This window comes from Erigeron canadensis, chromosome 4 (assembly GCF_010389155.1).
Source record: "Erigeron canadensis isolate Cc75 chromosome 4, C_canadensis_v1, whole genome shotgun sequence".
NCBI lineage: Eukaryota > Viridiplantae > Streptophyta > Magnoliopsida > Asterales > Asteraceae > Erigeron > Erigeron canadensis.
This window is the reverse complement of record NC_057764.1, coordinates 8,168,819-8,196,661: the sequence shown is the minus strand read 5'-3', so window position 1 is coordinate 8,196,661 and position 27,843 is coordinate 8,168,819. Positions and strand designations below refer to the sequence as shown.

At 35.4% G+C, this 27,843-nt stretch overlaps 2 protein-coding genes across 2 annotated transcripts; both read left to right on the top strand.

Annotated features, from left to right (window-relative positions):
• Positions 1 to 57: 57 nt before the first annotated feature.
• On the top strand, positions 58 to 7,477 carry LOC122595697 (H/ACA ribonucleoprotein complex non-core subunit NAF1-like). Its single transcript, XM_043768120.1, has 3 exons — positions 58 to 943; positions 5,981 to 6,058; positions 6,167 to 7,477. Exons 1-3 carry the CDS (start codon positions 245 to 247, stop codon positions 7,292 to 7,294), a joined length of 1,905 nt encoding a protein of 634 aa, XP_043624055.1. The 5' UTR covers positions 58 to 244; the 3' UTR covers positions 7,295 to 7,477.
• Positions 7,478 to 15,026: 7,549 nt separating this feature from the next.
• Positions 15,027 to 19,154, top strand: LOC122596119 (protein ULTRAPETALA 1-like). The gene is made up of 3 exons (XM_043768640.1): positions 15,027 to 15,726; positions 17,384 to 17,702; positions 18,857 to 19,154. The coding sequence occupies exons 1-3, from the start codon at positions 15,525 to 15,527 to the stop codon at positions 19,029 to 19,031; spliced, it is 696 nt and encodes a 231-aa protein (XP_043624575.1). The 5' UTR covers positions 15,027 to 15,524; the 3' UTR covers positions 19,032 to 19,154.
• Positions 19,155 to 27,843: the final 8,689 nt, after the last annotated feature.

Genomic DNA, 27,843 nt, shown 5'->3' with positions numbered 1-27,843 from the left:
ATACATTTTTTTTTAATTAAATATTTAAACAAAAACAAATACCACCCAACTATAGTCATCGATCAAAATATCCCACGAAAACCTAAACCGAACAAGTGAAGTAGCCAACTAGGGTTTAAGACGCCCCCCTTCTTTCTCTCCAAAACCCCTCCCTAAACCTATTTATCCTCCATTCCTCTGTAAACAGCCATGAATATCGGTATTATTATTAATACTAAATCCCTGATAATATTAACTTCAGACAATGGGTCATGCACACAATAATAATAGTAATAATAATAATAATAATAATCCAATAATAATCAAAACCAAAGAATCTCCTTCTTTTATTGAAGAGTTCCCATCTGATTCTTTTATCGATTCTTTGTTGAACTTTGAAGAGTGGGGGGTTGACAAAGATATTGTTGCTATTATGAATTCAAAGCCTAATTTGGTGGAGGAGGAGGAGGAAGTTAACAACAAAGAAATAGATATAATAATCAAACAAGAGGAGGTTGATGTTTGTGACAAATTAGATGATTTGATCCAACAACGTATGGATAAGGTTTGTTTAACATCATCAGATGCTGCTGATGGGATAGAAAGTACTAGTTTAGTTATCAAGGATGAGGTGGTCGTTGAAAATGAAGACAAAATCGATACAAATGGTATTAATAATGGAGATGTTAAGGTTGAGTTGGATGATAATGATAATGAGGAAGAGGAAGAGGTAGAGGATGATTCTTCTTCGTCCTCCTCCTCGGGGTCGTCTAGTAGTAGTAGTGATGATGAGGATGAGGAGGAGGAGGATAGTGAGGAGGACGATGAGGGAAAGAAAGTGAAAGGGGATGGTGAAATGGAAGAAGGTGAAATAATGGAGGAGATGGTTGCTTGGAGTGATAACGATGACGGCGACGAAGAAGATGTTGTTAAAGGGCCTATTCGATCCCGGAATGAGGTTCAGGTAATTCATAACTGCATCTTCATGCCCTTTAATTTTGTTTCTGTTTTCTTCAAGTTATTGGCTTGTTATTGGTACATGAGTGTGGAGTTGTGCTAGTTTTTATTTGAGTAATCAGTTAAGGATAATATATCTATTTGTCATTACGATGCTAGTGGCTCTATTAGTAATGTGCGTTTAAAATCTTGCTTAGCTATATTCATAAATGGCTGTTTGCATTCATGATTTTTAATTTGTCAGCTAAGACCGAAATAAACTGGTATATCAAGGCTTCTTTGCTGTTATGGTAGAACATCAACCAGCAAAGGCTGGTTTTATATATATTTATCGATTTGCTGTCGCTATGACTATTTGCTACAAACTAGCAATGGTAATGAGTGTAAACAAAGCTTAATTTGGCTCAGTAACACATGCTAAATAGTAACGAATATTTTACTGTTGTTGATAAGTCTGTAGCTCACATCAGGCAGTCTCATCTTGTTGTAGAAGTAAGAGTCCCTGCCCACCATGTCGACCTACGGTTAACTATTTTGTCAAGTTACGCTGTGAAAATGTTGACTTTTTATACAAAGATCGACAAGAGTTTGATTCATCCAAAAACTCATGTTCTAGCATAGAAAACTCATGTTTCATACGAATAGACCGTTGGCCGTTCTAACATCGCTTCATCCCAAAATTTGTAGGTCTTTATCCTTTTTTCGGAATTAGTTACTTTGGTCAAGAGCATCTAAGTTTCTTCTTTTCTTGAGTTATGATTAAATTAGTGTTGATATCAGACTGTAACTTCCCTCGAAGCATACTAAACACTCTAGTTCACTTCTTGTGTTATCATTGTTCTCCCGTAGCTGAGACACTAGAGAATTTGACTTACGTAGGCCATGGTAAAGGAGACTGTTTGAGTGTTTTCTGCATTTAAGCCAGCCACAGTGTCCATCAATACTCCCATGTGGCACAAGTGCAAAACATACATGGTTTAATCCTTTACAATTATCTCCGACCATATCTCTTTGCATCATGTCTGCATTGATATATTTAAGTCATAAAACTAAGACTTGTTTTTTAAGAAATCAGAGGTCACAGGCGCGACTCATGAGATGTTTATTAACTGTAGGGTGAAATAGCATGATCATACACTCAAGCCCTTCTAACTCTGTTTTAATCAGCTTTTTAAGAAGGGAAATGCTTTCTTTCAGCATACCATTCTCGTTTATATACGCAAACCATAGTCACATGGAAGTGGGATCACACCGGTATGGGGTTGTGATTTGCCATATCCCTAAATTAGGTATTACAGGCGCTAGACTTATTTCGGGTCGCTTCGGTACTATATACATACCAGTACGGTGTACCATATAAATTGGTACCGTGTACCCATCAAATAATATTGTTATTTTCATATATGTTTATAGTACAAAATTATATAGTTTATACATTCACTGATTCACAAATACTTAATAGTGAGTCCAAGAATTTAATAAACATTCTGCAAACAGAATTTAAGGAAAAGGCAATACTCATAACTTTTAGATGTCGGATTCGTTGACTCGTTTAATGCAACCAACAGCAGACTATGATTCTATTCTTCATCAGGAATATACCAAATTTTTACAACAAATCGCCCAACCGTACACATCTGTAACACGATTGTAATGACCTATATCTACTGGAGAGGATTGGGTACTGTTTGGACAACCATTTGGAACGCTGCTTTCTGTTTTCAATTCGCAATCCTGAGCAATTTGGATCACAACCGTACCGTAATCCGGTACGCCCGATCTAGAACGAAAATCGTTGGCTGGTTAGCAATTCATGTGACTATCACGTGAACTCCATTTTTTCTTCGGCTCTGCAATTTCAGTTGTCATTGCTTAATCTTCCACCGTGTGCTGTGCTGCGATTACCTTTGCAGCCATAACCTCAAGCTTATATCGCTACATAAATAAGGAACTGTATAAACATAAAGAAGTGGTAATTAGTAATTTGTTTGAGTTTGTGGAAGTTAATTACTTAAGTGTCTTTATAATTTTCGGTATTTAGAAATATATGGACAAATATTTTATCTGGAAGAGTAAAAAAGTCATTCAAAGTTCTTTGTTGAGGACAAGCTGTCTTGTGGGAACGGGTGTATTGTTGATAATTAATTTGCTTAATATTTGTTTACAGGGTTTATATTAGTTTTTAGTCATTTTAGTAAGGTAAGGATATTGTACCCGGATAGGGATAAGAGTATGCATTTATAGACATAGATATAACATGGGCATATATTAGCTACAATATTTTAGCTAATATATATCTATGTCTTCAAATACTCATCTATTTTTAAAAACTTGATTTATTTTCTAAAGAAACGGCACTCCTAATTCACGAGTTTTACACCATCGAAGATACATAACTAATAAAATCATAGTAATAGTTGCTCCTCATAATCACTTAATCAAACTTGTTAATATCTGCAGGTAATTCTTTGCTGTAAAAATAGCTCATGTCAAGACACTCATTTGAACGAAGTAAAGTAATAACCAAATTTTATATTTCTAGACTTGCCTCAAGGCTACAATTGCTAATAACAATTCACATGTTAATGAAAAACTTACAATCATAATTATACTTCAATTATAAAGTAAGTATAATATTCCAATGGCAAAATAGTCCGCGAATAAATGAAAAACCAAAAAGCATAGAATTTTAAAAGTTTATAAATAAGGAGAGGTCTAGCGAACTGCAAATTGACCAGCACAAAGATTTTTAACTTATAATCTGCTGGTATAATTGTGAACTAAATCATGTTTAGTTCGCCCTTGAGCTACCCAGTTACATATTAGATTGCTTATTATGTATTGTCTAGATTATTTCCCTTCTATTATGTATAGGTTTTTCTTGTTTTGCTTTTAGCTTGTTCCACATGCATACGGTATTGTCGTATGTATGAACTAGTATGGTACTTCTGCCTTACTACTTGTAAGTCATATTTTTTGGGTGTTGTTATAAAAGCTAACCGGGGATTTTTTGCTCCCTTTACCCAAAAAAAAACTAAATCATGTTTAAGCTAGTTTTATTTAATCTTTTAAAGTTTACAAATTACAACTGATTAATCTGGCAAGACAATAGTCTAAGCAGGAAAAATAGTATAAATCTGGTGGGAATACTTCATGAGTTTTTTTTTTTGTTAGAATGGTGAAGGCCAAACAAGTGTGGCTCTGACTTATAATGCAAATATTTTGTATTTTCAATTTGTCTTTGATCACAACTAAAGATTGGTGTTTATAAGAAGATAAGTGTTCAATATTTTTAGACATGGATGTCTTTAGCTACTTGGCTACATCTTGATAGCATCTTCCGTTAATTGCATATCTACGAATAATTCTTCTTTAAACATCTCTTACAAGCGTAGACATACTAATTATGTCCTTTTCAAATCCATTATTTTGATGACAATTATTCTAGTTTTTAAGACATGAAATAAAGTCAATTTGCAATGAAACCTGTTAGCATTTCTTTCCAACATCTTAATTCTCCCACGCTATTGGTTTCAAGCTGTTTTCGAGAACTGAATAACTTTCCTTGTTTGTGAAAGCAAGTTATTCCCTTCACCTCTCCAATGTCACTCTTCATTGCTGCATTTCTTGTGACCGAATTATAAAACTAATTTCTTTATTGTTGTGTTTGGTTTCCACAAACTTATCAGGATAGCAGTTAGATTACATTGCTTGCTGTGCTGCATTTAGCGCATCAGCTAGATCAGCCTCATATTCCTGTGTAATCACATAATACAATTTCTACCTATGCAAATAAAGAATGTAATATTTACTATCTCTAATAGGATCATGATCAGTTTTCATCCGTTTCCATGCATTCTCACATGATCACAACCTTTGTTACCTGATATCATAGTTGTCAAAAGCGAAAGCGACCTCAAAGCACAAAGACCCAAATAGGGCGAAGGCGAGAGGCGCAAAAAAAGCGCACGCCCGGGAAAAGAAGCGCACTAAGTAAATAAATATAAAATATTTATATATAGTGAAAAATAATAGTAAAAAAAATCAGATATCCGTTATAAAACCAAATATCATTCAAAAAATAACTTTTCAACCAAAAACTTCAAATTATTAGACTATTATAAACATATATAAAAAAAACATAATTTTTTCTTCCCCCCATTTTATATTTTCACTATCTTCTTTTATCTTCTTAAACGACTATGGTCACTCATTAGATCTAGCCACGATTCGGCCGGATCTTGAATGAATCTCAACCCATTAAACTATTTTGACCGTCGTTGACCACCACAGTTGACCGTCGTTGACCTCCTTTTTCATGGTCGACTTGGGCCTAGGGTTTCAGGGGCTGGAGGTGCGCCTCGCCCGCCTTTTGCGCCTAGGCGCAAGAGGCGCTAGCCTTTAACAACACTGCCTGATATATATATTTTTAAGCCTAAAACCCATTAACTTGCGTGCTAGAGGGGTTCTTCAGACCCATGGATGCCCCGTCATGGTGGATGGGTAAACCTGTGAACTTTCACCCGTGGGAATGGGTAGATTAGTTGGCGGATTGTGGATGGGTGGCTGGTATGCTCTATTCATCATGGGTGAATCTGCTCTACAAACCATGACATCTGATTGAATTGGCTGTGGGTACCTGTCAGTCTGTCACCTGTAGGTGCCTTTTTAAATTTAACAGTCAACAACAATCTCTTTTTTTCTTTGTATGACCCCCCAAATAGATTTCTATGCCCTTCACTTGCAAGATTGAACAATGTCACACCACTTATTAGTTGCTCCATTTAAAGTGGCAAGCTCTAACAACTTGCCAATATGCCATGAATCTTTCTGGAGGTGGCACATTATAAAGTAAGTGGTTATGAGAGCTAGCTTGTCTGTTATAGTATACAACATGTCAACATTTAAGATCAGCTTGGTTGCCTCGTATTCTAATCTTTTGGAGTTGGCATATAAAGATCAGTACATGTTGTGTAGACAAGATAATATTCTTGTATTATCCTAACGGGTCTCTCTTGTTTCTTTATGACAATTTTAATTGCAGGATCTCCCTCCAGTCCCTCCAGTGACTGTCACGATACAACCTCATCATCAGACACTTCCAGTCGGAGTTGTATTATCGGTAAGTTCATTGCAAACAAAAGAGTGCTAAATATAAAGCTCACCATTTTTTGTTTCCAATATTTATCCAACTTATGGTCCAATTGACTAGTTTTTGATACTTCAACAGATTATGGGTGCACAAGTTATTGTGGAAGGAGTGGAGAATCATAACCCCTTAAGTGAGGGTTCAATTCTATGGATCACAGAAAGCAGATCGCCATTAGGAGTAGTGGATGAAATATTTGGACCTGTAAAAAATCCTTACTATATCGTTCGCTACAACTCAGAAATTGAAGTCCCTACTGCAATCCAACAAGGCAGCTTGGTCTCTTTTGTTCCTGAGTTTGCTGATTATGTTCTAAATAACAACAACCTTTACAAAAAAGGCTACGATGCTTCTGGTGAAAATGATGAAGAGTTATCTGAAGAGTTGGAGTTTTCAGATGATGAGAAAGAAGCAGAGTACAAGAAAATGATTAAAATGTCAAAAAGGAATTTAAGTGAACAGAAAAACGGGCATAAAAAGGATAAGAAATCAAGAAACCGGGGCGGTAAGTGGAAAAATGATCCACAGTGTTTGGCTAACTTACAAGTCAATGGTTCTTCTGGTGGGCCCACGAGAGGGCCACATGCAGTTTCACCATCACAAGTCAATGGTTCCTCTGGTGGACCCACAAGTGGTTCTCAGGGATTTGCACAGAGTTCACAGACACCTAACTTCAATGGGCCTCCTTTGGGAGTTTGGCCAAATGGGTTCCCGTCCATGCAGCCACAAAATATTGGGTTTCCACAAAACGGGTTTCCGTCTAATGTACCGTTCATGCAACAGAGTTTTACTCAACAGCCCTTCCAGAATCTTGGTTTGCCAAATTTGGCTCCGTTTCTTCCACAGTTTAACAACTCTGGTCAGATGTTTCCTTCTAATTTTGTTCAAGGTGTTCCTCCCAATTATGGTGCAAATCTTGCATTTGCGTCTTGGCCTACAGGCATGCCCCAGAATAACTTCAACCAGTCACAAGTTGGTGCACCAATGATGTTTCAGGGTTTACAACAAGGAGTTGCAATGCCTAATGGACTTCAAATGGAAAACAATCTGAGACCACCTTTTGCTGCTGCTGCTGCAAATGCTCAAACTTCTCAAAGTTCTGATCAAGGAAATGGGTTATCTAACCGTGGAGGAAGACAACCATTTCAAAGGGGCGGTGGTCGTTTCAGAGGAGGCAGACGTGGTAGAAGTGGTCCACAGTCCAGGTGATCTGTAATCATAATGCATAACAGTTTTGTAAGCTTCTGGTTAGTTTTCTTGTTTTTATCATTTGATACTAGGACTTAAGTGCTACTTTGACTCTAGCTGTTCTCTGGTTGTACAACTGATGTTATATCATGCATTTGGTTTTATTATGTTCAAAACTTCAAATTGTATGTTAGTTGGGAGTAATGTGCTATAGTTGTTTCCTTGGACTTTAACTTCTAGAGATCTAACCTCCACCACCTTTACTTTCGTTTATGCGTGGAGTTGATAAGCCTAGATGCTGATTAATTATATGGGTGGTATCTTAGAATGTAAATAACTTTTACATGAATTGTCATAGTGTGTATGAAACTTCATTCATGTGCATTGTATGTAATTAACTTTCAAATCATGTGCATTGTATGTATCCATGTATACGTGACAACCATATAAGCTGTCACTTGTAAGTTTTTAATTGGTCGGATACATATTGAAAGTTCAACACATACAATGCACATGATTGAAGTTCGATACACACTATAACAATTCGTGTAAAGTTGTTTACATTTTGAAGTACTAATCCCTAATTATATTTGACTAAATTAAAGAGAAAGGAGTCACGTGTCAGGTTCTGGGAGTTGGACCCTATAAGTCACATGGGTTAAGTTCGTTGTGACTGACATAAGATTGTTTTGACTCTTTCCTTGTTTATCCATCTCTTTATGGACTAATTCCCATCCATCTTATCTGTTGATTATTTGCTGAAACTTTTTAAAATGTGGCCATTAAATTGGGATTTAAGTGATGAAGGAACCAGACATTCCCATCAGATTATATGGTAACATGGTATAGCTGCCTGGTACTTCTAATATAGATACGTGGATGATCAGCATGCCTTTATACAGGAAACTCCAATAACTATAACACGAGGCTCTGCTATATGAGTTTGCTGCTATTACTTCTCTCACTCATTAACATTGCTGTTTTGTGGTGTTTGTTTATTGCGATTTAGACTGCATAAAATCTTGTGGTTCAATGACTTGTTAGCTTGCAGCAATCTCATACTAGTCGTATAGTCTTTGAAGGATAAGAAATTGCGCCTCTTCAGTTTCTTACGGCTGTTGGTACTTTATCGCCATTTTTGCTTTCATCTAAATACTATGGCTATTGAAGTGTTTGATTGAACATGTGTTATTTCTTTGTTTTGGGTTGCTTTTTTTAAGGAATTACGGGTTTGCTGTTCATTGTGTTTCGTATGATTTGATCAGATATTCATATTCATAATGTGTTGTGCACTTGTGCTCAGAATTTTGATTCTAAATTGATCATAGGTAACACTAGGACTCTTTGAAGTAGTTTCCACGTTGGAGTATTGGACCATCTTATGATTTAAGGCTTGGTAGTTGGTACTCCATTACCGTTTTAAGCTAGAAGCTACCTGTTTTACTTTGCAATATACCGACTGCCCCCCTTCCACATAGCATATAGCAAAGAGAATTATAGTTTCCCTCGCCCAAAAATTGTCATTATGGTGCATGAATAGAGAATTTTATGAGCAGTTGATAGTTTTACAAGCCGATAATGTAACCCACCTAAACCACCTATGACCTAATAGCCCCCTGAGAACATTGAATTTGATCAAGAAATCTCGCTCACTACATCTCAAACATGGGGCCCAGGAAGGGTTATTGTTTCTGCAATTATATATCAGCGATTTTCTCTCGACTAGGAAAATAGGTACCTACCTATTTATCCTGTGTGCAAATTTTTTAAAATGAGCAGCGGATTAGTAATTTTCTTTCAATATAGTGTTTGTTATAACTGATTTGCTTAAAAAACAAGCAATAAACATATAAGCCGAAAAATAAGCAATCCCATGAGATTTATTGGGATCTACTTCTCTTTCAGTTATCGGTTCAGCAAAATTTCGGTGACTCATCGTTCTGCCTCAGTGCTCCTTTATGCTAGTTATCTTCTCTACCTTCAACATGTTACCTCTTCCTTCAACATGTTACTAGATCACCACAAGCATAAATATGACCACCCATCATTATTTGCGGACCTCCACCTCATCTTACAACACTATGGTTATAATCTTTGGAAAGTGGATCCTACCATCACAAGAGTCCCAAGTTTTAACTCTTATGTATACGAACATGTTTTATTGAAGAAGAAAGTATCATTAGCAAATGAGATCTATCAAGCAAATATTATACTACCTTGGTCTCAATTAAGTGTGTAAATATATAATTAATATGGGTTAAATTATATTTTCAAGCAAATACTACCTTGGTCAAGTGTTTACTAGGAAAAAAGAAACACAAAGTATCAAGAAATACACCAGCATCAGATGGTGTGATGACAAGATTGTCATATTGTCTTTGCTTTTTTGTATAGGCTTTTCGAGGGGAGGGAGTGGGATCAGGTAAAGCTCGGGTACATCGGTTACACAGTGGCCGATCATTTGGTTATGGCAAATCGTGTGAACTAGCCAAGAGAGAATGGGGGAGCATGATTAAGGGGGCATGGATTATGAAAATGAGAATCAAATATAAAATGATCATTTTTTATTGTTAAGAATTTACCAATAAACTAAAACAAGATTGACATATTTTTGAAACGACACGTGGCATAATTTTTTAATCGACAGATGTCCTTTTAATTTATTTATTTTGTTAAATTAGCTTTTTTAGTTGTACATAAATTCAACTTTCTTATTAGACTTAGAATTAAACTTTAACTCATGTGACGTAATCCTTGTTCGACACATGTCCTTTTAATTTATTTATTTTGTTAAATTAGTTTTTTAATTGCATATAAATTCAATTTTCTTATTAGACTTACATTTAAACTTTAACTCACGTGGCGTAATCCTTGATCGACACATATGTCCTTTTAATTTATTTATTTTTGTTAAATTAGTTTTTTTAGTTGTATATAAATTCAATTTTCTTATTAGACTTAGTTATTTGACGTGGATTTAAAATTATAACTAAACATATATTATATTTATCATTACTTTTTTTTTATAATTTAGCGTCGATCATCGATTTACTTTAACCACAATTTATTTCATACTCACGGATCACGTATGAGGCATATTCAAATTTCTTTATGATACATCTATATATCTACCGTATATCGTACGGGTATTAGGACAACTAAGACATATATATTATGATAGATATATATTAAAAATAAAGTATCGAAAAACGTGTAAAGAATAGTATATTTTTAATTTTTTTTTATTTTCACCATATAAGTTTCAATCTTTACATTTTTAGCACTAAACTATAATACTTTTTAGTAAACTTTTTATTCTATTTATTTTCAAAACAGAAGTTTCACTCTTTACATTTTTAGCACTAAACTACAATATTTTTAAGTAATAATATACTTTTTATTATTTTTACTTTCACCACAGAAATTTCAATCTTTACACTTTTATGAAAGGACCCAACTCGATAAACCGAAAATTCAAGACTTTTTTTTTTCACCCCACTGCGCCGCAGTGGGTCGAGGACTCCCCACTGCGCCGCAATGGGAATCCTCGAAACAAAAGGGTAAGAGCCCCACTGCACCGCAGTGGGTTAAACAAGTCCCCCACTACGCCGCAGTGGGAAGAGACGAAATTATTTCCGTGGGAAAAACCATCCCCACTGCGTCGCAGTGGGACACCTGACCAGCAACCCTTTAAACATTTTGACACTTGAACCAACTAAAAGCCTTCATATGACACAATGAGCTTCACCAACTGCAAACTGAAAGTTCCTAACCACATTATAAACACATTTTGACTTTCACACAACAACATCTAGTTTCAAAACCCATGAACACCACCAAACGGGTCATTTACCCAATTTGACACAATTTTCATCCATATTGCAACTAGACAACATTCTAACAACTTTACACCAGTTCATTTGCATAATTTAACAAGGAATATGACCATCACATCAAAATGTGCCAAGAGCCAAAGGAGAGGGACAACTAGGTATTTACACCAAAGGATTGTCATCCACCCAAGGATGACCTAATACCTTCAAGAGCTTCCAAAAAAAATCAACTTGAAGCTCTAAATCACTTCCTTCAAATCAAGAACACTAGTTCCTTCTTCCAGAACTACCTATAAAAGTGTAAACAACTAAAAAATAAGCAAAGGCTTAGTGAATATACTTGCATACATTTACGAATACGAAGGAGGGCTTAGTACAAGGACTTTCACATGTAACCTATGGCATCGTCATGTCACATATACATATTCACCTTGCACACAAACAATACATATATGGATCCATATAAGCTAAACAATCATATCTATCGGGATTCTTAGGCCCCGGAGGTTCTTAGGCCTCATGTCACATCAACTATCGGGATTCTTAGGCCCCGGAGGTTCTTAGGCCTCATAAACAATGCCCCACATGGGCTTCATGCCAAATCAATTACCATGCTTGGAACATTCACATCTCATGGTAATTGACCCAACGTAAACATAAGGGTATGCAAATATACTCACCTCCTCCGCAACAAAGATAATAATGCTAAATGAACAAGCACAAGCAATCTTCAACCTATGATCATATCGTAAAATGCATAAGCTTACATTCACAACTATGACTAGCTCAACCTGGTCATACTCAATCACTAGCCTTCCTAGACCCAAAACCCAACCCATTTGTCATTGAGTTTCATTTTCTTTAACAAACACACTAGGTAGTTCAACCTACCATTTTCATCAATAATTCCATAACTAGTCAAAATTCATCTTTTCTCAAGAACTAAAAATTATCACATGCACTCATTATTTTCATAAACAACATATCATATAACTCAATGACAACTAGGTTAACTAAGGAATTGGGGAAGAATCAATCATAATTCAATTTCTAGCAAAACCTCCAATTTGGTTCATCCATGAACCCTAATTTCAAAAGAAAGAGGAAACTAAATTTTGGGGAAATCAATACCTCAACAATAGAAGATAATAGATTAGGGTTTTCAAGCCACAATTTCTTCCCCTTTTTCCTTCAAATTTCGGCCACCACCACCAACCTACAAACCCTAGCTTTTGAATTCTTGAATAAAGATTACTTGATGGTGATGATTAAAGACTTTGCTCTTGGATGAGTTTTTCTTTGATTTTGAAATAATAGGAGAAGGAATGCATGAAGGGAAGAAGAAATTAAATTAAGAGTGGAAGTATGATTCACATTCAAAAGAAAATGTCTGGCACTTCCTATGGGTGCCACGACCCACTTCTCAAATTGGTGGGTATTTTACCCGTTATCCGCTAAAGTTACAACTAAATTAACCCCATATACAAAAATAAAATACTAGAAAATTAATTTAATGTCAAAACTATAAAAAGGGGTTAATTTCTTTTACCTTAAAATATTTGGGGTGTTACATTTTAGCACTATACTATAATAATTTTTAATAAACTTTTTAACGCGTAAAGAATAGTTATTTTTTTTTATTTTCACCACATAAATTTCAATCTTTACATTTTTAGCACTAAACTATAATACTTTTTAGTAAACTTTTTGTTCTATTTATTTTCACCACAAAACTTTCAATCTTTACTCTTTTAGCACTAAACTATAATATTTTTTAGTAAACTTTGTATTCTTTTTATTTTTACCACAATAATTTAACTCTTTGCACTTTTAGCACTAAACTTTCATAGTTTTTAATTTTCTTTTATTTTAAGGTACTGGAAAACGTGTATAGAATAATATACTTTTTATTATATTTTTTATTTTCACCACAATAGTTTTACTCTTTACACTTTTAGAACAAAACTTTTATAATTCTTAGTAAACTTTTTAATCTTTTTATTTTCATCACAATATCTTAACTACTTACACTTTTAACACTAAATTTTTTTACTTTTTGATAATTTTTTATTTTAACTACAACATTTTAACCTCTTATACTTTAGCAACAAACTTTATAACACATATATTAAAAAGAAATGTACGGGAAAACTTGTAAAGAATAATAAACTTTCTATTCATTTTATTTTTACCATAACATTTTAACCCCTTATACTTTTATCACTAAATTTTTACACTTTTTGATTTTCTTTTATTTTCACCACAATATTTTAAGTCTCTTACATTTTTAGCATTAAACTTTTATGCGAACAACTTTCACTTTCACACAGAACTTTTACAGTTCATTTTTAACTGACAAATGTCAGTTTTTAATAATTTGAATAATACATGTTTTTTTCAAAAAGTTTATGGCACCTTATCTCTTGAATAAATATTTTTTATTAAACCGTTAACAAATGTAATGTCTTCCGAGACAACGCCCGGATGACATATAAAGGAAATGAAAACGTGATGTTTAAACCCACATTCTGATAAATTTTAAACATGTACAGTTGTTGGGTTTGATTCCTATTTTCTAAATCCATTAACCTAACATGTCAAATGGTAGTAAACTTATATCCTCAATTCCTCATTTCCATAATACAATCCATAACAAAAGTTTTGTGGACAATCTCCGAGGGTATCAATTCCCTTTTGTCTTTTACAACCAAACATAATGATAGGTGTATTGTGTGGCCCACAACCCTACCAAAGTACAAAACTATCAATAATTATGGCTGCCTAATAAACAGTAAAAACATATGTAAAAACCCTTGGTTGGATGTTAGTAGTAACCATTCCCACTTACTAAATTGCATTAACTTTCGGTTTCGATTCAAGTCATATCTAAAATGAAAAATTATTAATCAAACTAACTCATGTGCTTAAAAATCAACCTAATACTTTAAAAATTTAACATGTGACTTCCACTAATTCTCCTTCCTAATCTTGCCCCTTAATTTTTTCACTTATCATCATCCTAGTATTAAATTGATTTTTAGGTATACCAATTAGGTTGATTTATCATCTAAAATTATTGTATTCATAATTTTAAAAGAGTAATTAACATACAACCTAACCAGTAAAAACTCACTGCCTTCTCACCGCCAAACCAACCCAAGGACCAACCACATAAGTCGAATCCAGCCAAAGACCGGTGGATTTACCCACAAAATCTTGACCGCTAGTGAACACACCAACATCATTCCTTATTTCTACTTGAGTCACGATTCATACCTTTTGCATCACCGATTAAAAGTTTAATCACCTTCAGATTCTAATCTTGCTCCTTGAAACACCTACCAAAGTTTCAATGTTCTTGTTTTCGTTTACCTTAAGTAATCAAATTTTGACCAAAGTCTAACAACCTAGCTAGCGCACGATATGTTAATATAACGGAGCTAGTAGCTAGAAGATACTTGCCCCTTGAATACATGAAATTAAAAACACAACCTAGCTCAACTCTAAACATTAGTAACTACCAATTTTTTAACATTAACACCCAAAGTTGAAAATAAAACATGCTTATTAAATTAAGATCTCATCACATATTCACTTGACAAAGTTGTTTGACTTTTAGGAAAAGATTGGCAACAGTAAATAAAAGGAAAAATCACCACAGAAAAGGAATATGTAGGTTATTTTCCTGTCAATAAAACATGGTAAAATCATGATGTTACATGGTTCAGGATCCTACACTACTCTCTGCAGGTCATATCATGCAAGAAAACGCAGCCTATTTTCAACCTTTTCACTTACTTAAATTTACATTTTACACCCATGAACTTTGCTATTAATCAAAATTACTTCTACTCTTGTTTTTTTCTTTTCCTTTTTATAATCAGCCAGCTAATTGAACATCATTCAATAACTCCAAAACCAACCAATTTCACACACCCCAACCCCCCTCTCTCTCTCCCTCTCTCTCCCACACTCATTACACATACTAAATACACACACAAAACCCTTTTTTTTTTTAATAAGAGAGCCCTCCTTTCTTTTCTCAGATCTCTCTCTGTCTATATATATATATACACACACACATATATATCAGATATGTGTGTTTGTTGAAGATTTCTCTCGAGCCATTTTCCCTTTATTTCATTCTCTGTTCTGGGTTTCTCTCATTTTTCACGCACACACACACACACTCTAAATACATACAAATATACGTGTGTGATAAAAAAAAAAAAAGATACAAACTTGATAAGATAATACATATTTTATTAGCTACCCTTTAAGTATCTTTGACTTGCCTGTTTGATTCTCATCATAAACTTTACAAACTTTCTCCTTTTTAAAAAATTAAAAGATAAATTGTTATCTTTCTCTGTGTGCGTGTCAGTGCGTGTATAAACACACAAATAAGTGGGAGGGAGATGGAGAATGTGAAAATGATGTTCAGTGAAGAAGAAGTGAAAGAGATAAGTGGGTTTAAACAAGGTAGTGGTGGGGAGGATTACGTGGAGGTCACGTGCGGATGCACGAGCCATCGTTATGGTGATGCTGTTGGTACTCTTAAAGTCTATATCAATGGTGATCTTGAAATTACCTGTGAATGTACTCCTGGCTGTGATGAAGGTTTCTTGTCCTTTTTTTTCTTTTATTTTTATTTTTTTGTCTCATTACACCCATTGCATGTTGTTATTGTGTTTATATTTTTGTGTCACTATTAGTATATTCGGTAGTTGATGCACGTAAGGTGTATGATGATATGTCTCAATGAAAGAAATTTGGGCATTTTTATTAATCTCTTCATCTTTGTATTTATTCGTTGCGTCTATATAGGTACTCATGTCTAAAAATGGAGGGTATATGAATGAAAATGGGGTTTGTTATACTTTGAATACTAGTTCTGTTTCTGATTACCACTTTGTACAAAGTGAGATATATATATATATATATACATAAATTAGTATGTAAGTAACACTCGATATTGGTTATGCAACTGAATACGGTCTTTGACGGTGTACGGGGAGGTGAGATGTAGCCGGCCTACGGTACTTAAGGTAAAGGACCTCTGGTCTGCAAGGAGTAAGGATTGAACACTTGACCCCTATCTTTAGAGGAAAGAGCTTTTCCAAATACATAAATATATATCTATATATATACACATATGTGTGTGTTTAGATGATCATATATGGAAAAGTTTATCCTTGTGGAAGATTACTTGTAAACGCATATACTGCTGCATTTATATAAAATAATGTGGTCCCATAGAAATTTACTGTTGAGACTTATTCTAATCTAAAGACATTGCTACAATCTTTTAGGATGGTGTTATTTGTTGCGTGATCATTTTATGCATTTTCGACTGATTTTAGATAGGATTTGGGGTTTAGAACGATGGCACTTGCCGGGTCCAGCCAGTTAAAAGTTTAGTAATCGTTAAGGTTCAACAGCTGACTTTTTTAAAGGAATCCCAGCTTCATTCCAAAGGGATATTGTGGTAAATAGCTACTTCAATCATTCAAAAAGTGAAGTGGAAGCATAAGATAAGAACGCCTAATTAATATTAGACTTATTTAGCTGGATGACATGTAAGAAAAAGCCAATCGACTTCCTCTTTATGTCTTTCTTGAACTGTTCTGATATCAATTGAACATGTCCCATTTTATGTGATTTTTCATTTATTTAAGTTTTATACAGTAGTTTGTTTGGCATCCAAGACCACTTACTGTGTCATGCAATGCAATATTCATGTCCGTTCTTTTAACATTTTTATATTATGGGTCCTGTTTATCCAACTTCAAAATAGAAGTGTTGATTCTTATTATATCTATTACAAAACTCATATAAGAGTGTGGCTAGTTGTTTGATTATTATTAACCAGGTTTTAATGATCTTACTAATAAGCTCTATTTTATTCAGCTGAACTACGTTACGCATTCCCACTAGGCGCTTTGACTATATGGCTGAGGCGTTTTTTTTTTTATTTTTAAATCAGTGTTTTTACTATGATGCAGCCAGTTTATGTACCTTATCTTTTGAGCTGATAAAATAACTAGTATTCTTAAATGTATCAGTCCCTTTTTTAACATCCCCTTATTGATTGTGGCTTGTTTTGCATCTAGTTGTAAAGTTTTACCTATACCATAAAATCTATTTCAATGTTGTCATTATTCCCCATCAATAGCCTAAATGATTTGGCTTTTCAGCTGTTAAATAATGTGACTATAATATAATGCATCTATCTTTTATTAATCGTTAAGTTTAATGCTTTTTCATTGATGCTTAGACAAGTTGAGCCCAGCTGCATTTGAGAAGCATTCTGGAAGAGAAACTTCAAGGAAATGGAAAAATAATGTTTGGGTGATTGTTGATGGAGAGAAGGTTCCATTGTCAAAAACTGCACTTTTGAAATATTACAATCAAGCATTGAGCAACGGGTCAAACAGATCACAAGCAGGTCGCCTTTGTCACCGGGATGAATTTCTTAGGTGCACACAGTGCAATAAGCAACGAAGGTTTCGTCTTCGTACGAAAGAGGAATGTCGGTCTTATCATGATGCTTTTATAAATGCTAACTGGAAGTGTTGTGATATGCCTTATGACAAGTATGCATTCTTACCCTCTTTCAATTGTGTTATGATTATTGATTTTTATTGAATTTATAATTTTTGTAACAGACTTTTTGAAGCAAATAAACAAACCATCTTAGAAAAATTAAGTATGACTGTAATACTTGGGAAGTATGATTAGTTAAATTAAGCGAACTAGGGAAGTGTGATTAGTTAAATTGTTTATCGCTGCTGCATTATTACTACTAATACTAGGTGTGACAACATTGGGATTTGGGACCTTGGGCAGTTTGGGTGTTTGGGTATCAGGTTCAGGTTGGGATCGTTTGACAATGCCTATATGTTTTTGTCCCTTTAAATTGAAAGCCAATTTGCCACATATGTAGAAGTTGTCCACATTGGGTCTAGAACCCACAACCCATCTTAAATACTGCTAAACGAGAGAATAGTTTACATCAACTTTTTAATAAAGTGATAAGAGGATACCCACTGTTAGTCAATTTCTATCCATTTGGCCAGGTAGAAGTAGATTATTTCCCAAATAAACACTTTTCTAGGTAAATGGGTTGAAATTTTCCCTTTAATTTATCGCTGTGTGTTGTTTACGTCCAGTTATGTGTTCATAATGCTTACATGCAGGGTAGTGATAAAGTGATGGTTACAAATTTTTATCACAAGAATCGTGAGTGAAAATAAGTTTGTTATACGTATCTGTTTTGAAATGTTCGACTATTTTGAACTGCCATTCAATAAGTTGGTTTAACTTTTTAGTGATGCTAATTTGTGCCAGCATGCCCCCTATGTATATTGTGGATAACAAATTTTATACGAGTTGTGATTACTGTTTGGCTTAGTGTACACAACATCAGTGCTAAATTTGAAAGAAAAAATGTAAAGTCAAGCCAGTTCTTTGATCAAACAGGCAAACACGAAAACCTTAGATTAGTGTCACCAAAAAAAACTATCCTGATAATCTGATATTATGCATCGGTTTTAGTCCACGTCAAATTTTACTAATTTTGGTTTGATGGCTTGATGCATTTCAATGTTACATTTAAAGTCTGTCACTTCTAATTCAGTGATCCACATACGCATGGTTTTGATGGTTGGCATGTAATTAGAATGACAATATACAACTTTTTATGTTTGTCTACTTGTTTTTATTAACATTTTATGTATCTGTATTTCAGAATAACATGTGATGATGATGAGGAAAGAGCAAGCAGGAGGGTGTACAGAGGCTGTGTGCATTCCCCAACCTGTAGAGGCTGCACATCATGTGTTTGTTTCGGATGCGCCACTTGTCGGTTTTCTGATTGCGGTTGCCAGACGTGCATTGACTTCACCATGAACTCGAAAGCTTAGAAAAGGTTACAGAAATGCCAGTGAGTTGTCTATCATGTTTTAGTACTTATGAAGTTCAGAATAACTTATTCCTTTCATTGAAACCAGTTCTTATTTAACATGAATTTATTGATCCGGGTTTAACTTGCCTGTGTTTTTGGATAATACATGTGAGCCTGGAATTTGACCCGTTATTACATTATCGATTTATTTCTGACCCTCATACTATACTAATTTCTTATAAGTTATGAGTTTTGTTTGATTGAAAAGTAATTGTGGAAATGAAGTTTACATTGATGGTCAAAAGTTGAGTATCATAGGATGTATTGACAGTTTTAAAGCATGATTCAAGTATTACAGGTTTAAATTTCAGGATGTCTCTGAGTAACATTTTTTAAAGAAAATTTCATTTTCTTTTTAAACATATTGTCTTAATTGCTCATGATGCTAGAACTTTTATTAGTCGAAGTCGTTTATGTTCATCACAGTTCTCACAACCGTTGGAAAATATCAGGATTTTTCTTGCCCGTGCTTTGCACAATTGCACCAGCCAAATTAATAGAGGTTAGTAGGTCACGGTTTGATGCAGGTATAAATACTAATACATATATATGTTACCTAAAAATAAGGATAAATTATATCATAATCCAAACTACTTTAGCCAACAACGTGAATCACTATTCACTTGGGGTTGGGGAGCACTTTGATAATTGATATACTGTAGGTCTGTAGGTATAGATGTGAATCATATACTTGAAACCTTTTATCAGTTTTTGGTGAAGTTACAAATATTGTTGGGATTCGATATATAGTATTTATTTAGTGTCATATACACATTGTATATATATATATATATATTTTTTCTAAATGCAAAGATTAGTTAGATTTTTCAGAAGTTAGTATTTAAATGACGATGCGTCGATTTGAATCCAAGTAGCAAAGCCTCCCACCTCCACAATCAGTCAACCACTATGACAAAAGCTGTTTGGTATCAATGTATGAATGTATCATACATTGTAGTATTGTACTCTAGAGTACGTCCACCTGTGATAGTTAGAAGTAAAAAAAAATTTTTCCTAAAAATCTTCAAATGGTTAAATTTATGACCCTTGTGGACCCCAACCACAACGGCTCTCTCCTCTCTCCACTCGGCAAAGTTCACCGATCCACCATCACCGAATGCCTTCGCCGATAGGTGACGGTGATGTTGCCGATGATTGCCGCTTGGCAAACAACATTCACCGCCAGTACTCCCTCCCCCTTAGAGTTTCTATTTTTACCCTTATGTTCGTTTAATTTATAAATGCTTTCATTTCTGTCATTTTATCATACTATATAGTACTTAAATCCTTTATTATTATTGCTATTATGTGTTTGTGGTAGTGTTTATGTTTTATTTGTTTCTCCACTGACTAATAGTTATTCAAAATGAACCACATTTGTTGCTAAAAATCTTTCCTTTTTTGGTGCCTAGCCGCTAGAATGACTAAGCTGTTCGGACACCTTTTGTCTCATGATTTTCAAAACAAGCGGTGACCAAATTGAGCCTTAACGATTTAAAAAAATTGTACGTATTTCAAGTAGATTAAGCTAAACAGTAGAGCCTGTACAGTTAAAATTAAAACCTTATGATTTCTTTTTTGTATCTTTGAATATAATTGATTGGAAATTATCTTAACTTGTTACAAAATCCTGTTTTAGGACCAAATTTTTAAAATATCTATTGTGGGGAACTAAACCGGGAGAAACTTCTATTAAGGGTCTCTACCGGTTATGGTATGATGTGGAGTAAGTTATTGCTTACTTGGCATCTATGTGTACAACTGGAACCCTTTGACCTCTATTTATTTAATTTATTTAATAATAAATAGGTATAATATAATATATAACATATAGATAATATACTTGCATAAAAAAACACACTTTGCAGCCATTCATCTACCTCTCTCCACCCCCCCTTTTCTGATTCCGGCCACCCACCATCGGGCCGCCGCCCCACATCGCCGGGAAAACGAGATACACCACAAAACACTACAAAAATAATTAACTTCCATATAATATAATACTTGTATATAAGAAATACACAAATACACTTTACAAACACTAATCTTTCTCTCCCTATTCTGATTCCGGCCACCCCACAACCGGACTGCCCCCCACCACGCCAGAAAAAGTGCAATCATCCAACTCATAACACCACCTGATGCCATCTTTGTCATCGTGTTGTCGCCATCGCGTCGTCAGCGCCAAGCCACCTAAAAGTCACTATCGCGTCACCACATGATAGGTAGCCAGATCTTGGTGCGGGTGGTGACCGGATCTGCGCCGCCATTGACTTCATCATCATCATTGTGCGTGTGTGCGTGTGTATATATATGTATATATAGTTTTTGTTGGAAATTTTATGTAATAACATAGAATATCCAAGTTAATAGATATGTTAAAAGGAGTTGAAAGAGTAATTAACTAATGTGAGTTTGTCCCACATTGGTAGAAGAATAAACATTAAGTGTATTTATAAAGATGAGTGTTGGAGGAATTATAATTCCTTATAAGGGGCTACACCCCAAGTGGGCTAGGAGGGTGCAAAGCACCCGACGCGCCCGCACCCGTGCCCGAGCCCGAGACCGGGGGGCGTGGGCGATGTGGCGCACTTAGCACACTCACATCGCCGCGAGCCGTCTTTATTTTTGGCTAGTTCAGTGTGGCTTGATTATGGCTTCCATGGCTCATAATGGTGGCTCAGTGTTTTGTTGTTATGGCTTAAGTGGGTTGGTTTATTCCTGGTTTAACACCTGGAATAACACTTGCCTTTGACACCTAGTGTTGAGGTGTTGTTAACTTTCTAAAGTTAACATGTGTCTTCCACTTAAAGAAAAATCTGATATATATGAATCAGATTAATAACAACAAAATAAAGAATACTAACACTTCAAAAATCTGGATCATCAACTCTTTTCTTTCACTTCTCTTCAAACTGTTCTTGAAGGTAAATTCCGGGTTGTTGGTTAATTCCGGTAGTACATACTGCTTTGGCTGTTGTACCCTGGGAAACTGACGGGTTTACTTGGGTAGCCCGAAATCAGTTTTAAGGGCCCCCTGTTTAACAGAACCCTCAGCCCGTTTTGCCTTCTTCTTTTTTTTTTTTATGTTTCTGTTTTTTTTCTTTCTTATATTGATTAGTTAATAGTTAATTTACTTGTTATATCTTGTTGCAATTCGAATTTGATTATCAAGAAAATGTTCAATTATTGAATGGTGTCCAACAATCTTAAAACTGAGTTTTCTTTCTTCACCATTCTGTTAATTCGAATTACAGAAATATGTTTTTCCAAAACTTTGTTATATACTTTTCTGTAAAGTTATTCATTTAAATTAGTCTTTAACTTCTACAAGTTTTTTAGTAAAACTTTGATTGTTCTATTTCAGAAATGGCTACTGAAATGAACTCCTCTACTAATGGAACTACTTCTTCTACCACCACCAACACCGTTGGTGCAAATGTTTCTCAATCTGTAGGACATACTGTCTCTACAAGCATGGGACCTTTAGTAGGTACCCAAGCTGCCCAAACTATGGCCAACCACTATGAAAACCAGAAAAGTTTTCTGGTAACAACTTCAAGATGTGGCAACCAAAGATGTTGTTCTATTTGACCACTTTGAATCTTGCGAGATTCCTAACTGAAACAGCACCTCGAATTCCTGAAGGTTCTACTGATGCTCAATCAGTAAGTGCTGTTGATGCTTGGAAGCATTCTGAATATCTATGCCGAAACTATGTGTTAAATGGCCTTGTTGATTCACTATATAATGTATTTTGCAAAATAACAATTGCCAAAGAATTATGGGAGTCTTTGCAAAAGAAATACAAAACCGAAGATGCCGAAACTAAAAAGTTCATAGTTGCAAGGTTTTTAGAGTTTAAAATGGTTGACTCTAAAACTGTTATGGCACAGGTTGAAGAATTGCAAATCATAATCAGTGAAATCTTATCAGAAGGAATGGTTCTTGGTGAAACATTTCAAGTTGCTTCCATGATTGAAAAGTTGCCCCCAAGTTGGTTGGATTTTAAAAATTACCTTAAGCATAAGCGAAAACCTATGACCGTTGAAGAGCTTGTTGTTCGTCTTCGAATTGAGGAAGACAATAGAGTTGCTCAAAATGGTGGTCATATTGAAGGTCTTGCTAAGGCCAACTTTGTTGAGCATGGCCAAAGTTCCAAAGGAAAAGGTAATTTCAAGGGTAAAGGGAAAGGTTCTATTAAGAAGAACAAAGGAAAAAAGATGGATTTGAGTCCAAAGAATGGTGGTATGAAGAAGAAGGTTAGTTTGTTCAAAGGGAAGTGCTACAATTGTGGTGAATCTGGTCACCGAGCTGATCAATGCAAGAATCCAAGGAAGGAAAGGGCAAATATGGTCGAAGATGACATGCCTCTTGTTGCTATGATTTCCGACCTCACGGCTAAGTTGGAAGAGGTCAATCTTACCACCGATGGAATCAAAGGATGGTGGGTTGATACGGGTGCAACCCGTCATGTGTGTCCGGATAAGACTATGTTCCGTAACTTGAAAGAAGTATCCGGTGAAGACAAGTTGTATATGGGAAATGCCGCCACCGCCGATATCAAGGGTGAAGGCGATGTGATCCTTAAGTGGACTTCGGGGAGAGAGCTCAAGTTAACCAATATGTTGTATGTTCCTGAATTGCGCAAGAGTCTTGTGTCGGGTTGGTTGCTTAACAAGAATGGGTTTCGTTTAGTGTTTGAAAGTGATAAGTTTGTGTTAACTAAACGTGGTTTGTATGTTGGTCAAGGTTATGCCCTTAATGGGATGTTTAAGCTCAATGTTGTACCTATTAAACAAGTGAATGAAAATGCTTCTACTTCCGCTTATTTGATTGAGTCTTCTAATATTTGGCATAATCGTCTTGGACATGTGAATTTTAATTCAATGCGTCGTTTAATTAAGTTAAACTGTATACCATCTTTTAACATTGATTCTAATTCTAAATGTCCAACTTGTGTTGAAGCTAAACAAACAACGAAATCTTTCAAATCCATTGAACGAAACACCGAGCCACTTGATTTAATCCATACCAATGTATGTGATTTTAGATCGATTCCCACTCAAGGTGGTAACAAATATTTCATTACCTTTATTGATGATTGTACAAGATATTGCTATGTATACTTGCTAAAGAGCAAGAATGAAGCAATAGATAAGTTTATCTTGTACAAAAATGAAGTTGAGAATCAACTCAACAAAAAGATTAAAAGATTAAGGAGCGATAGAGGAGGTGAATATGTTTCTCCTTTTGCTGAAATTTGTGCTCAAAATGGTATTATCCATGAGCAAACAACTCCTTATACCCCACAACAAAATGGCATTGTTGAAAGGAAAAATCAAACTCTTAAAGAGATGATGAATACCATGTTAATAAGCTCGGGCTTAGGACAAGATATGTGGGGAGATGCAGTTTTATCAGCAAACTATCTTTTGAACAAAATACCTTTCAAGAAAAAGGATGTTACACCTTATGAGTTATGGTTTAATAGAAAACCATCCTATAAGTTCTTGAAAGTGTGGGGGTGTTTAGCAAAGGGGGTGGTTCCACCACCTAAAGTTCAAAAGATAGGACAAAAAACTGTTGATTGTGTATTCATAGGATATGCTAAGCATGGTAGCGATTGTGAATCCTCAAATCTTGCTGAACATAGTAGTGCATATCGGTTTCTAGTACATGAGTCTAAGAACCCGGAAATACACAAAAACAGTATACTTGAGTCAAGAAATGCTTCATTTTTTGAAAATGTGTTTCCTCATTTGGATCAAGGAAAAGCTTCTACATCAACTCCGGTTGATAAGATTGTTCCAGATGATCATCAAGAACAATCAGAGGAAGAAGAAGTAGAACCGCGAAGAAGAAAAAGGCAAATGATTGAAAAATCTTTCGGGCCTGATTTTGTTTCTTATATGGTTATGAGTGAACCTCAAACATATCATGAAGTGGTTACTTCACAAGAAGCGCCTCAATGGAAAGAAGCCATCAAGAGTGAAATTGATTCTATTTTGCAGAATCGTACTTGGGAATTAGTTCGTCTTCCACCTGGTTGTAAACCACTTGAACATCGTTGGATATTCAAGAAAAAGATGAAAGCTGATGGCTCTATTGATAAGTACAAGGCAAGACTTGTGGTCAAAGGATATAGACAAAAGAAAGATCTTGATTACTTTGACACATATGCGCCTGTAACTCGAGTAACTTCGATCAGATTGGTGCTTGCGATTGCAGCATTAAGAAATTTGGAAATACATCAAATGGATGTAAAAACTGCCTTTCTCAATGGAGAGCTTGATGAAGAAATATATATGGAGCAACCTGAGGGTTTTTCCGCTCCTAGCCAGGAGGACAAAGTTTGTAAACTTGTCAAGTCTTTGTACGGATTGAAACAAGCTCCAAAGCAATGGCACCAAAAGTTTGATCAAGTCATGCTCGACAATGGTTTCAGGATTAATGAGTGTGATAAATGTGTTTATGTCAAAGACATATCTAAGGGATATGTTATAATTTGTCTATATGTCGATGACATACTCATTGTGGGTAGTGATGATAGTATGATCAAATCTACCAAAGACATGTTGAAGGCGAGATTTGACATGAAGGATATGGGTTTAGCAGATGTCATTCTTGGAATGAAAATTACTCGAACCCAAGATTGTCTAGTGTTAAGTCAATCTCACTATGTGGACAAGATCCTTGAGAAATTCAGTCCCGAGGACTCAAGATTCGCTCGATCTCCAATAGATACCACGCAACACCTATCGAAAAATAGAGGTGAAGGTGTTGCTCAATTGGAGTACTCAAGGGTAATTGGCAGCTTAATGTATCTCATGACAAAAACTAGGCCTGACTTAGCCTATGCTGTTAGTAGGCTAAGTAGATATACTAGTAATCCTAGTTTGGAGCATTGGAAGGCTATGACTAGGTTACTAAGATACTTAAGATATACAAAAAATTATGGGCTGCATTTTGGTCGAGATCCAGTTGTATTGGAAGGATATAGTGATGCTAATTGGATATCCGATATAAAAGATTCCAAATCCACAAGTGGATATGTATTTACTCTTGGAGGAGCAGCTATAACTTGGAAATCGTCCAAGCAAACGCTAATTGTTAGATCCACGATGGAATCTGAATTTATAGCATTGGATAAATCTAGAGAAGAAGCAGAATGGCTACGTCATTTCTTGGAATATGTTCCAAGATGACCAAAGCCATTAACGGCTGTTTGTATAAATTGTGATTGCCAATCGGCTATTGGTAGAGCTCAAAACATAATGTATAATGGCAAGTCAAGACATATTCGTCGTAGGCATAATAGTATACGACAACTGCTCACAACAGGGGTTATCACTGTTGACTATATGAGGTCAAAGGATAACATTGCGGATCCGCTAACTAAAGGTTTAAGTAGTGAGGCAGTTTATAAGTCATCGAGAGGAATGGGGCTAAAGCCCATTGAGTAAATTTGTACGAAGGAAAACCTAACCTAGATGTAAATGGAGATCCCATGATCTAGGTTCAATAGGACAACCTAATTTTACGAATAGAGGAGGTCATTGTGGGGGAGCACCCCAAACATCAAAGGGAGTTTACAATCACTGTGGGGGGAGAACCCACCACAATAAAGTGAGTTGCAAATTTTCCTAGCCCATTCCTATATCAAATCAGTGATATCATAGAGGTTAAGCTTATAGCTTTTAATGATTGTTAGCAATCACCTATGTTAGAGAGAAGTGTGGTCGCTTCGAATGGAATTGTGGGGGCGCAATTCCTAGAGCTCTCGCAGAACCAGGATAGTGTTCCATGACCATAACGGACACGAAAGTGAGGAATTAACCTGACTAGGGAAAGTATTGTGTGATGTGCAATAACGTCTACGTAAAAAAGAGTTAGTTCAAAGACATCAAGTTCTACTAACTTCTAGGAGACTAAGTGCACTCACAAAGGAAAGTTCAAAGGGTAACACCTACTTATCCTGCAATACTTGACTGTCGGAATTTATCTTTAATAACCATATCTATTAATGTGGGGGATTGTTGGAAATTTTATGTAATAAACATAGAATATCCAAGTTAATAGATATATTAAAAGGAGTTAAAAGAGTAATTAACCAATGTGAGTTTGTCCCACATTGTTAGAAAAATAAACATTAAGTGTGTTTATAAGGATGAGTGTTGGAGGAATTATAATTCCTTATAAGGGGCTACACCCCAAGTGGGCTAGGAGGGTGCGAGGCACCCGCCGCGCCCGCGCCCGAGCCCGAGACCGGGGGCGTGGGCGATGTGGCGTAATGTGGCGCATGCTCGCTATTGAGCCGGTCTTTATTTTTGGCTAGTTCAGTGTGGCTTGATTATGGCTTCCATGGCTCATAATGGTGGCTCAGTGTTTTGTTGTTATGGCTTAAGTGGGTTGGTTTATTCCTGGTTTAACACCTGGAATAACACTTGCCTTTGACACCTAGTGTTGAGGTGTTGTTAACTTTCTAAAGTTAACATGTGTCTTCCACTTAAAGAAAAATCTGATATATATGAATCAGATTAATAACAACAAAATAAAGAATACTAACACTTCAAAAATCTGGATCATCAACTCTTTTCTTTCACTTCTCTTCAAACTGTTCTTGAAGGTAAATTCCGGGTTGTTGGTTAATTCCGGTAGTACATACTGCTTTGGCTGTTGTACCCTGGGAAACTGACGGGTTTACTTGGGTAGCCCGAAATCAGTTTTAAGGGCCCCCTGTTTAACAGAACCCTCAGCCCGTTTTGCCT

Excerpts from the sequence above, each read along its gene's own strand:
- LOC122595697 (XM_043768120.1), top strand. The coding sequence starts at position 245 with ATGGGTCATGCACACAATAATAATAGTAATAATAATAATAATAATAAT. Across the intron at positions 944-5,980 it reads GATCCCGGAATGAGGTTCAG|GATCTCCCTCCAGTCCCTCC; the intron begins GTAATTCATAAC and ends TTTTAATTGCAG. Across the intron at positions 6,059-6,166 it reads CAGTCGGAGTTGTATTATCG|ATTATGGGTGCACAAGTTAT; the intron begins GTAAGTTCATTG and ends ATACTTCAACAG.
- LOC122596119 (XM_043768640.1), top strand. The coding sequence starts at position 15,525 with ATGGAGAATGTGAAAATGATGTTCAGTGAAGAAGAAGTGAAAGAGATA. Across the intron at positions 15,727-17,383 it reads TACTCCTGGCTGTGATGAAG|ACAAGTTGAGCCCAGCTGCA; the intron begins GTTTCTTGTCCT and ends ATTGATGCTTAG. Across the intron at positions 17,703-18,856 it reads TGTGATATGCCTTATGACAA|AATAACATGTGATGATGATG; the intron begins GTATGCATTCTT and ends TCTGTATTTCAG.